Source organism: Pelobates fuscus, chromosome 1 (assembly GCF_036172605.1).
Source record: "Pelobates fuscus isolate aPelFus1 chromosome 1, aPelFus1.pri, whole genome shotgun sequence".
Lineage (NCBI taxonomy): Eukaryota > Metazoa > Chordata > Amphibia > Anura > Pelobatidae > Pelobates > Pelobates fuscus.
Window position 1 is genome coordinate 228,980,905 of NC_086317.1, and position 12,669 is coordinate 228,993,573.

At 42.6% G+C, this 12,669-nt stretch overlaps 1 protein-coding gene across 4 annotated transcripts in view; it reads left to right on the plus strand.

Moving 5' to 3' along the window:
* INPP5B (inositol polyphosphate-5-phosphatase B) overlaps positions 1–12,669 on the plus strand; it is a 152,090-nt gene that overhangs the window by 113,946 nt on the left and 25,475 nt on the right. For all 4 annotated transcript variants that reach the window (XM_063454994.1, XM_063455003.1, XM_063455013.1 and 1 more), the window contains 3 exons: positions 1,885–2,001; positions 3,742–3,929; positions 9,529–9,640. In XM_063454994.1, the coding sequence (XP_063311064.1) occupies positions 1,885–2,001; positions 3,742–3,929; positions 9,529–9,640 (417 nt within the window). The remainder of the gene's footprint in view (positions 1–1,884; positions 2,002–3,741; positions 3,930–9,528; positions 9,641–12,669) is intronic.

Genomic DNA, 12,669 nt, shown 5'->3' on the forward strand with positions numbered 1-12,669 from the left:
AATATAGGGGGGCAGGGCATGACTGCCATGCTGAAAGGCTGCACATGGAGTGAGCTCCGTGAAAGTATTTGAATTAATGCGACTTACTGCAGCTGTATACCTGCTCACACTCACACCACGAGTGTAGGGTTGCCCTACACTCAGCATTGCCGACATCTGCTGATTTTTACCGCCAGACAAGCCGTCTACACTCGAAAAGCCTCTGCGGCCTGCCTGAGAGTTCAGGCGTGGGAGATGCTGCCAAACCCCCCAGCTGGTATTATGGCTTAAATTAAAGATGGCGGAAGAGCTCCGGTTTCCCCCATATCCCGGCACCAGCAATTCGACTCTACCTACCTGCTACTGGAGGGACTGTGACTCTGCTAGCACCTTAGCTGTACAAAATCTGTGACACGATCAAGCTAAATTGTTGGACGCCTTGCATGTCTCTACCGCACTGGATCTGCTGGAGACCAGCTTAACGCTGCTAGACAAGATATTTGCTGACTTCTGACTGAAATTAAACGATGAGCAGCGGCAAACCGAGGAGCTCAGAAGGAGCTATAGCTTATCGCAGAACTCACCCCGCAGGCATTCAATGCACCGTATCTGCTGTTGTGAGGCAGGCCGCTCTCACACTCACCCGTCTGAAAAAGCAGGTGAAGATATCACACTGCACAAATTGGGAGAAAAACAAGTTACCTGCGCTCTCTCCTTAATCCTTATGCAATTTTTAAACAAATGGAGGTTTTTTTAGTTACCTCCAATGGCCATGAGAGGATGAGCCCACCTGCCAACGTCAAGGCAGACCCCCCTAGGTGGGTCCTAACTCTAACCATTCACCTTGCTTCCTTGAGCCTCTGGCAGAAATCTCTAATGAGACAGAAAGGGGTATTTATTATATACACCCCTATATATTATTAACCCTTAATAGGGAACACATGGAATGGGCGGCTGCATTGTAACAAGGCTGATTTGATACAAAAAATGGATACAAATGCAGAAAGATAAGTCCTGCGCTCACTCCCATCTGTCTTGACGTTGGCAGGTGGGCTCATCCTCTCATGGCCATTGGAGGTAACTAAAAAAAACTCAATTTGTTTAAAAATACATAGGGATTAAGGAGAGAGCACAGGTAACTTGTTTTTCTTTTGGTTTTTACTATATATTGGGGCTGATGTGTGAGTGAGCGCAGGACTTATCTTTCTGCACAAATTGGGAGAGAACAGAGATGCTGTGGCAAGAAAATGAACCGACCCACTCCAGGCAATACATACTCCACCTGCCCACCCAGACTGAGGGCAAAAAGGGGCTTGCCCCCACGACACCAACCACACCAGCGGAGGCCCAAGGGCTCAAACAAGCCTCAGACCATCCAGGACTTTCGTAGCACCTCACAGGGGATGGGGCTTGGCCTTGACAAGCAACAGAGTCTGTGGAACAGAGGTAAAGGCCCTGATATAGTCTCGGGATAAGAGAAAGATACCTTCTTGGCATACATATGTGCTCTTTAATCCGAATGCCAGGAAATCATAGTTAAAAAAAAAAAAAAAAAGTAAGTCCCACTGATATATTTAATGCCCCTGGATGCTGCATTCTTACTGCTAGTAGAGACAGTAGGAGTGTATTCGGGCAAGAATTGTGTAGAATTGTAAAGGAAATTGCAAGCCATAGTCTAAATTAGCCAATTTAGAAAAAAAATTATATTTGCCCTGCAATTTGCAGTTCAGATATCAATTCACTATAATTCCCAGTCTAGTGACCCCATTAGAAATCAGATTTCAAGTCAGACAAATATGTTAAAGGCAGATAATATCTACTCCATATTTCTATTCCAGTAATGGTTTTAATATGTCTGTTACTATGACATCCTCCAAATGCATGCACTTGTCCTTATTTGGATAGATCAAACTAATCAGACTGGTTGGAATAATGCTGCTACTCTATGTCAAGAAGGAACTGGCCGTTCATGTTTCAGAGGTTCATGCGGAAACTGTGGGCACTGGAATTATGGGCAGGATGGTGAGTGTGGCAACAATAAGTCTTCCTAGTAATGTGTTCAGCCATTCAATATAAATTGATCGTTTGTAACATAGTTGTTACTAATGTTAGACAGCAGACTATAATCATACTTTTAACATAGTATATTAATATTATAATACTTATTACGAAATTATAATAAGCCTTTCATTAAAGCTGCTTTAACACTACAAACCTCTAAAACACTACATTTCAGTATTTTTGTTTTCAATAGGAAATTTTCAGAATTAACCTTGTTATATCCCCCATGGCTGTCAGACAATCGATCCTGCTACTTCCTCAGTGGAGCTAAACTCAAGAGGCAGCAACTGAGCATTCTCATTAAGCTGCATTTGGAAGTCTGTGATTGAACAGCCATAGAAAATCTGGGCAGGGGAGGGAGGGGCTCTTGCAAGCTGCTTTTAGATATACTCTCAATAATAAAAAAAAAAAAAATATATATATATATATATTTTTTTTTTTTTATATATATATGGGTATTGGTGTGTCCCTTTTAAAAACAGTTGTAAAAAATACACAAATAGTTTCTATGATTTCTGCTCTTTCAGTTACCTGGGCACTCCTTGTTTTAATTAACCCCTTAACGCCATCCTACCTAAAGTGGGCTTTAAAGCCTGTAGGACAGCACCGAACGTCCTGCATATTTGTTGTGTGCAGGATTAAATTCCTGCCCAGACCTGGGAACCCCAGATAACAATGGATACCTGGGGCTCTCCCTGTCTGCTGGGGTCATTTACTGGCCCCAGACTTTTAGATGACCTGTTTGCTGTGCTCGAAGCCAGTGCTGCAAGCAGCTCTTAAAATAGGCGTTTAAATGACTATGTGAAGATTGCGGTGTGAGCAGAGTTAAATCCCTTCTTCACTACTTACAGCAGGTTTCAATGGATGCTTGCTGGAGCTCCCCTTAATGTGTTTGGGCTAATTTTAGTGGCCCCAAACTTTTTGATCAGCTGCTTGAAGTGCTGGAAGTAATTATTTAAATAGGCATTTTTGTGCAGATCATGGTGTGAGCAGGGTTATATGACACGGACACTGGCTCCTATAAGCCTATAAGCTGGGTAAATTTTTTGCCCCAGGCTGTCAGATGAGCTTTATATTCAATTATAAATCCGCAGCTGAGTGATTGCGCTCAGCTGCTGTTTTTGTGTGGTGCAGCCCGCTCAGGAGAGACCCTCCAGGATCTGAATAGAGACTGACAGAGTTAACCAGCCTATGGACCAGTGCAAGGCTTTGGCAGGTTCCCAACACCAATGTCAACATATGTGGCTGTGAACCATGCTTATTCAGAATTTCACTACTACAATAATACAATAGTACACTACTTTCTCTGTATATATCCTACGCCTGACATGTCTAGACACTGGGCGGAGCTACCACCGTCAAGAAGTGTCAATCTTCCCAGCCATCATCCGTGATGGCTGCAGGGAATTGGCTCTGCCTATGGAGGGTCTCAGGGGATGTAATGGGAACAATCCAGGTCAGTACAAAGGGATAGTTTTTAAGATTTACTGATTACAACTTAGTTCTTGGAAAATTAAACACATGACGATTTATATATATATATATCGTCATGTGTTTAATTTGATAATAAATAAATAAAAAATGATTTTATATATATATATATATATATATATATATATATAATTTTTTATTTATTTATTTTGCTTGACTTAATAAAAGTATTGTAACTGCTTGACAATCTAACCAAAATTTTTTTTCCAGGGAAATAAAGGAGGTGTTGCAATCCGGTTCCGATTTCATAATACAAACCTGTGTGTTGTAAACTCCCACCTGGCCGCTCACATTGAAGAATATGAGAGAAGAAATCAGGATTTTAGAGAAATTTGTTCTCGGATGCAGTTTCCCCAAGAGGACCCAACACTTCCTCCTTTGACCATCCACAAACATGAGTGAGTTTCTCTTTTACAACATCACATCCTTTTTATGGTGGGGTTTTAAACATAATGGGGATTATATGCTAAACTGGATTTTAGTGGAGCATAGACAAGGGAATTTCAGACTTACACAACTGAACGGGAAACCTGTTGGAGATTTTTTACCATTTCCTAGACTGTTCAATTCTCTTGTCAATCTCAATTATTCATAGTTCAATGACCAAAGTTAAAACTTTTTCCATTCACAAGACTTAGTTGAATTAAAAGCGAAAACATCTCGTTGTAAACATAAAGGATAGCTGTAGTCAAATATTGTGATTAGATAAACTGCTTACATAACAAAATGTTGTGTATTGTGTCCATCAACCGTTTTATGTATATCATGCTATAGAAGGTTGTGTGCATAATGTCCTTGCATGAATAAACACAAACAAAAAATAGTTTTGTATGGTCTTTCCTCAGAACGATGTCTTGTCTTGTCTTGCTTTATATATGTATTGTTTAAACAAGGAGCACAACCACATGAGTATACCGTATGAAAAAAAGTTTATTACATGGATCAAAATAATAGGCTCTCATACACAGTATCAATGCATGGAAAAAGCAATAAATGCCCGATAAGAAGTGCAATACAATATCAATAGGTACTTGAGTTGCATATAAGCAAACTGCCTAATGCATGAATCGTCCCTTGATGAAGGCATTTTGCCGAAACATTGGGGGTCTATTGGTTGACTCTTGTCCTTCTCACTAGGTCTGGTATGTTGTTATTTTTTTGTGCTAATTATTATTTTTTTGGGGGGTTTATTGAATTTGGCATCTCATACAACCATTTAGTTTACTTATATGTAACGATTCATGCATTAGGTAGTTTGCCTATTATTTTGACCCATGTAATAAACTTTTTTTCATATACTCATGTGGTTGTAATACTTGTAACTCTTTTGGCCTTTTTGGAATATGGCCTTATACGAGTGAGCACCCAAGATTAGTTGCTATTTGTTGTTCTTTATTAGTCTATTGAGTGTGCCTACCTGTTTTAATTGTGATTGCTTTATATATGTGTCTGTTTTTTTTTTTTCCCTTACATTCTGCTTTTATCTCATTGTTATATATGTTTACTTCTTTCTATCTCTGTCTGTTTGCCAGTCTAAAAGTGGGCAAAAGCTATATCTCCATTAGCTAGAAGTTTTGGTGTGCTTCATCAATGTCTTGAGATTGAACTCTGTATTCATATCCATATATGCTTGTTTCTGTCCCAGCCTTTCTCTGTTTATCTGGCTAAGGGAGATCTAAGGGTAGGTACAGAGATGTTATTGAACTATAACTCACATGACTTTCTGACATCTAAAAGGTGAGATAGTGACATGTCTGCCTGTCTATCTATCTCTGCCCACCTGTGCCTCTCTGTCTGTACCTCTGCTTGTTTTATCTATATTGTCAGGTGTTTTCTTGTCTGTCTTTGTATCCATTATACATAACCGTGAACTGAATCTTTTGGAAACGGTTATTGAGGGGTTCTGAAAACATCAGACTAAACCCCAAGACCAAATGTAGAGTGAGTTACAAATGTCTTCAAAATCCTGACATGGCATTACTTTCCCTATTATTTTTGCAGTTATGCATCCTTTTATATTACGTGATATTTTTAGGTTTGAGTTGGTGTTAAAAGGTTACTTCAGCCATCATAACCTCTACAGCAAGCATGTGAAATACGCGGCACGCTGGCCGCATGCGGCCTACAACTAATATGTTTGCGGCCCGCGGCGATGGAGCGCTGAGCGTAAGCTCACCCTACTCAGCTCCCTGCAGTGATGCTGGGAGACGGAATATGACGTCACTCGGGCTCCCGAGGTGCTTGTGAGGAAGCTGAGCAGGGATAGCTTAAACTCCATGCTCCCTCACTACCTGTCCGCCCCCAGCCTGCCTGTCCAGCAACCCTACCAGACCTCAGGTAAGAAATCCACACAGCTCTCCCAAACGCTGGTGGATGGATTAAAATTATTATTTTTTTTTTTTAATCTAAGCGTTGGGGGGATATGTGTGTATGGCTCTATCCATGGCTGTCTGTGTGTCTGTATCCATGGCTGTCTGTATGTGTGTGTGTGTGTATGGATGGCTGTCTGTGTGTCTGTATCCATGGCTGGCTGTGTGTGTGTGTATGGCTGTGTGTATGTGTGTGTGTGTATGGCTGGCTGTGTGTATGGCTGTGAGGGAGCCTGTGTGTCTGTCAGTGTGTGTCTGTCAGTGAATTGTGTGTATGTGTGTATCGGAGTTATTCTGTGTGAATGTGTGTGAGGGTTTCACCACGTAGTAATTGGGAGGATCCGCTTTTTTAAGGTGCGGATGGGGCCATTGGGGATATACCAGAGGCCGAACTCCAGACACTGCTTGTTGGCTAATGTGTTTTTTTTGTTTTTGTTTTAAACAGGGCCAGGGGTTTAGTAGACAAGGGGGGGGGGGGCTGGGGTTTAGTAGACGAGGGGGGGGGGGGCTGGGGTTTAGTAGACGAGGGGGGGCTGGGGTTTAGTAGACGAGGGGGGGTTGGGGTTTAGTAGACGAGGGGGGGTTGGGGTTTAGTAGACGAGGGGGGACTGGGATTTAGTAGAAATGGGACAGGGGGTTTAGTAGAGGGGGTCGCTGTTTTTTCTTTTTTTTTTAGACTGTACTTTTCAAAATAAACCTATGTTTCTATGAAAATTTTAGTTTTTGTTTTTTTTGCGGCCCACACAAACTTAAACCTAGTTTATTTGGCCCTTGCTTGCCTTTGTTTGACATGCTTGCTCTACAGCCTATGATGCCATGAGTACCCTGGTAATGGGGCAAACCGTTTGCAATCATCTGGCCGAACCTTCTATTCTGTTAAGTGACATGCATCAGCAGAGTTGCCGTAACATGATGGCAATTCCATAATTCATTCATTGGCTTAGGGCATCAGCCTATCGCTCTCATCCAATGAATGACACTCTGTGCATAGAAATATACACAGGTTTGACATTATCCAGCCTCGAACACTTGCTTCCCACTGACTAATCATGCTGCTGGAGGTGTAGTTACATTCAGGCAACAAAAAGGTTATACATTTATGTGCACATATAGACTTAAAATCTCAATGACCACTTGGAAACCCTGAAGTGGTCATGGTGCTTGGAGTCACTCTTTAAGGTGACATAGCGGTATTGTTTAGTGTTCGTGTAGTGTGTTAATAAAATGCAGGAGTTAGGGTAATGTTGGGGTTAATGCTTAGTGTAGTGTAGAAGAGAGGACTTTACTGTAAGGGCAGCGCTGGGACATATGTGTCCCATGAGAATGCCTGAGAATAGTTGGAATTACAGTTTCTAGAGGCTGATTGGGAGTGTAACTCCCACTAATCAAGGCAGATCAGGATATGTAGAACCTCTAGAGTGCATGGAAGTGATCCTCCTTTATGGGAAATAAGCACTTGGATAGCGTCTACATCCATGGTGTATGGAATACACGCATAGTTACCGAATTCCTAAAATAAATGCACAGAGAAACAAATAAGCTGCCAGAATAACCAGTTGCAATTAATAAAATGGGGAAAAGAGCTAAATATTAAAATGAACTATAGTAAATGGGGAGAGACCTTAGTTAAGGTAAATAAGTACTCCTAATGTATCTTTGAGTGAAACCTTTTTCAAGGTAGCCAACAGGTGGTATCTTGTTCCTACAAGAATGGCTACTATTGATCCTAAATTATGTTCGAGATGTGAAAACATAATTGATGGTCTCAGCAGGAGACAAGGGTAATATAAATACATTTAAAATATGAGCTTTTATTAGTATTTAGGTAAGAATCACCTATTTTAATTGTATAACATGAGTCAAGCCATGGGTAAAAAAACAAAACTATATTTGTCATGACAGGCTCACTTTAAAGCAGCACTTTCACTCATCCCTTTGCAAAATAAGTATTTCATAAATCAAGAATATTTATGGAATACTCATATTTACTGTTAGATTTTTACTGAAATTCCCAGTCAAAAGCTATATTGAGACAAAGGAAGAATTACTTGACACTGGGTGGAGCTGCTGCCATCAAATGTCAATCCCCAAGGCGTCACCAGTAATGGCCACAGGGATATTGGCTTTGTTTATGCAGGATCCCGCAGGCCCTTGGGATCCTCCGTAGACCACTCTGTTGTAGTCATGTGCATACACAACAGTGTAGCAGTGACGTCGGCTCCTGGCAGCTGAATGAAACGCCAGGAGGAGAAAAGGCAAAGGTGATCTATTTTTTCTTACAGGTTCAGGTAAAGAAAATCACCTTTGCCTCACCCTACAGCCACCAGACCCCCAGCGGCAAGGTCACCATCGGAGGTCTTGCAAATTATGTAAAGTCCCCAGACAGTAACAGTGCTGCTTTAATCAATTCAGTGAAGTAATTCACATTAATGATTACCGTATTTATCGGCGTATAACACGCCCCGGCGTATAACACGCACCTCATTTTAAGAAGGAAATTTCCCCCCCTCCCATAGTATTCTCCCCCCCTCCCATAGTGTTCCCCCACCCTCATCCCATAGTATTCTCCCCCCCATAGTATTTTCCACCCCCTCCCAAAGTGTTCCCCCCCTCATCCCATAGTGTTCTCCCCCCCTCCCATAGTGTCTCCCCCTCCCCTTGTCCCATAGTGCACTTTCCCTCCCCTTGTCCCATAATTACTTACCTGTCTTGAAGCGTGGGCCGGCTTCACAGCGCGCACCGCGGTACAGGAACTTAAATTTCGTGTTCCGGTTTCCGGCAGGACTGAAAGGAAGTGTGCACACTGAGTGCGCACTTCCTTTCAGTCCCGCCGGAAACCAGAACCTGAAATTGAAGTTCCAGTACTGCGGTGCGCGCTGAACACCGGCCCACGCATCAATACAGGTAAGTATACCTTCACATTCGCTCCATAAGACGCACAGGCATTTCCCCTCACTTTTGAGGGGAAAAAAAAGTGCGTCTTATGGAGCGGAAAATATGTATATCGGCGTATAACACGCGCACATCATTTGCCCCCTATTTTCAGGGAGAAAATGTGTGTGTTATACACCAATAAATACGGTAATACAATTTAATGCAGCTTACTTGTTTCTCTGTGCAAATATAGTTTTTCTGTGGTGCTAATTTGTGGATTTGATATTTGATTTTAAATGATATTGTGGCACGTCACAAGAATCCTATTAATCTTCTCTTAGGGTTATATACTAAAATGATAATTGAAAGTTAAAGGGATTCTCCAGTGCCAGGAAAAGGCTAGAAAGGATAGTCATTTTCTCTATCTGCATGTCTGTCTGTTTTACCTTTTTGTCTTTGAAAAAATGGCCAAACGTGTAAATGGGTCCAGTTTCTATGACTCTAAGAATAGCTGTAACTTATCTTGGAAATGGATATGCATCACTATCTGCATGTCTATCTTTAGACCTGTTTCTGCATGTCCAAATGTGTTTCTTTCTGATCTTTTTGCCTGGTCTCCTTTCTCTTAGGCTGTGTAAGTTGTAGGATGTACTCCATTATCTTTTTTTATAAGCACAGCACATCAGATGAAAGATGACTACTGCCCAGGCTTCTGTGAAGCTTATCCTCACATTTTCTTGTTTTATTTTTCTAGTGTGGTTTTATGGCTTGGAGATTTAAATTACAGATTAAAAGATGTAGATGTGGAGAAAGTGAAGAAACTAATTGAAGACAAGGATTATCAGACTCTTTACAAGTATGATCAGGTAATAATGTCCATTTTTTACTCATACCCTTAAATACCCTTAAGAGCTGTTCAGTGTGTCGAGATGATACATTTTAGCAAACCTAAGGAATTAAGAAAATTCAGAAGGACATATTTAGTAAGGTGCTGTATTTTATGTTGCCGAGGATTTCATTAAATTCTACATGACCTTGTAGCCCACAATTGCATATGCTAAGGCTCAATTGGATATTTGTATCCATGAGTACATCCTCTGTCGCCCCCGTCTGCGTCCTCTGTCGCCCCCGTCTGCGTCCTCTGTCGCCCCCGTCTGCGTCCTCTGTCGCCCCCGTCTGCGTCCTCTGTCGCCCCCGTCTGCGTCCTCTGTCGCCCCCGTCTGCGTCCTCTGTCGCCCCCCGTCTGCGTCCTCTGTCGCCCCCCGTCTGCGTCCTCTTTCGCCCCCCGTCTGCGTCCTCTGTCGCCCCCCGTCTGCGTCCTCTGTCGCCCCCCGTCTGCGTCCTCTGTCGCCCCCCGTCTGCGTCCTCTGTCGCCCCCCGTCTGCGTCCTCTGTCGCCCCCGTCTGCGTCCTCTGTCGCCCCCCCGTCTGCGTCCTCTGTCGCCCCCCGTCTGCGTCCTCTGTCGCCCCCCGTCTGCGTCCTCTGTCGCCCCCCGTCTGCATGCTCTGTCGCCCCCCGTCTACATCCTCTGTCCGTCGCCCCCGTCTACATCCTCTGTCCGTCGCCCCCGTCTACATCCTCTGTCCGTCGCCCCCGTCTACATCCTCTGTCCGTCGCCCCCGTCTACATCCTCTGTCCGTCGCCCCCGTCTACATCCTCTGTCCGTCGCCCCCGTCTACATCCTCTGTCCGTCGCCCCCGTCTACATCCTCTGTCCGTCGCCCCCGTCTACATCCTCTGTCCGTCGCCCCCGTCTACATCCTTTGTCCGTCGCCCTCCTCACCAGTCTGCATTTAGAGAAATGCTTCGCTTCAAATTCTGGTCCATTTATATTTGAGGAGGGGATTAGAACACAGAATTCATGCTTGACTGGCTGCTGGTTGGGACTTGTTGAGTGACTTGATTTATTGGAGGGAATGAATCCCCTCCCTGTTGCCTACTATAACAATGATCTCGTATGATATGAGAGCAGATACATATTTTTGAACATTCACAAAAAATTGTGTGTGATTATTTTAACATGAAATACAATACAGGCATACCCCACTTTTAAGTACACAATGGGACCAGAGCATGTACGTAAAATTTAAATGTACTTAACCCCTTAAGGACACACGACGTGTGTGACACGTCATGATTCCCTTTTATTCCAGAAGTTTGGTCCTTAAGGGGTTAAAGGACCACTATAGGCACCCAGACCACTTCAGCATAATAAAGTGGTCTGGGTGCCAGGTCCCTCTAGGATTAACCCTTTCTGCTGTAAACATAGCAGTTTCAGAGAAACTGCTATGTTTATAATAGGGTTAAGCCAGCCTCTAGTGGCTGTCTCATTGACCGCCGCTAGAGGCGCTTCCGCGCTTCTCACTGTGAGAATGCTTTCCTATGAGACTGTCTGTCTGAATGCGCGCGCGGCTCCTGCCGCGTATGCACATTCAGCCGATGACGGGAAAGGAGGAGGAGAGTCTCGGCGCTGGAAAAAAGGCAAGGGATTAACCCCTTCCTCCCCCTAGAGCCCTATAGAGCCAGGAAAACAAGTATGTTTTCCTGGCACTATAATGGTCCTTTAAAGTGAAGCAATACTTTTTTTTCACTTCCCAATGCATGTACTGCATGGCAATAGTCATTTACAGGCATAACTGATACTGCAACTGCAGATTTCTAGTGATTTTATTTCCAGTGATTTGTTTAGTGATTTCCAGTGGGCTTTTATTCAGTTAAAACAAACAGTAATTTATCTTTAATGTTTTACTCATCTGACAACCTTATACTGGGAGGAAAAGTGAAATAAACCTGCCCACTGTGCCATTTTCTGCCAATACAGTGCCAATTTGTATTTGTTAGCAGCTTAGTTGCACACTTTGTTTAGAAACACCTCTTCATCACTTTAAGCATTTATGGTTTAGCTTTGAATCCTAGTGGCTAATGCAGCTAAGCTGCTAGGTCATAGTAATGGAAAATGGCAGGGTAAACCCTTTCACTGGATGGCGGCGATTGCAGAATATGGACAATGTAGGGACAGAAAAAATATATATATGTTCAGCTAGGAGTAGGCATTAAATTTGAGATGATTAACCTGTGCCATGTCAGAAGGTGTGAAAAGTTCTTGCCCAAAGGCATTGAACTGCGCTGCTCCGGGCGAGAATAGAACCATCCATTTACTGTTCACTCGTGGACAGAAGAGGCACGGGAATGTCTGTACTCACGAGTGCACTTAAAGTGATTGTATGTAAAGCGGGGTGTGCCTGTATTTGTGTGATTGTGCATTGAGTTGTGTTTGTTATACTCTGTCGCCCTCTGGTGTCCAAAAGGGGACTTTGAAGTAAGATCTTTAGGCAACACTTGTTAACTGGAGGTAAAATTTCTGTGGACATTCTATGCATCCTATTTTATTGTAACAGTGGATGTTGCACATCACTTGTCAATTTATATATAGTAACTTTGTTTTCCAAGTGGTTTTAGACTGCTGCCTTTTTAAAAAAAAAATATATATATATATATATATATTTATTTATTATTTTTTGGAAAATTAAAATTTTATTACAATTTTTCATTGAACGTATAATTACGTTTCAGGTTGCAATAAAGAGGTGGGACTCGCAGGTCCTTGGCATGCAAATGTACTTCCAGAATGCTAGCCACACAGGGCTGCAATAGGCAAGTCAAACAGTTAAGGAAAACAATCTATACCATATATCATAAATGTCAGGAAGGTTACAGACCAGCTTATAATGCAAAACAAAACAACATATGTGTAGGTAGAGTGTATAGTATCAGGGTGTATCCTATGGAGTCTTGTATTTTTCACGATATTAAAAGTTGCCTTCAACTTGTGCAGAGACATTTACCTTAAAAATAAAAAACAAATATTACACAAATTGCCAAGCACCGGTTATACT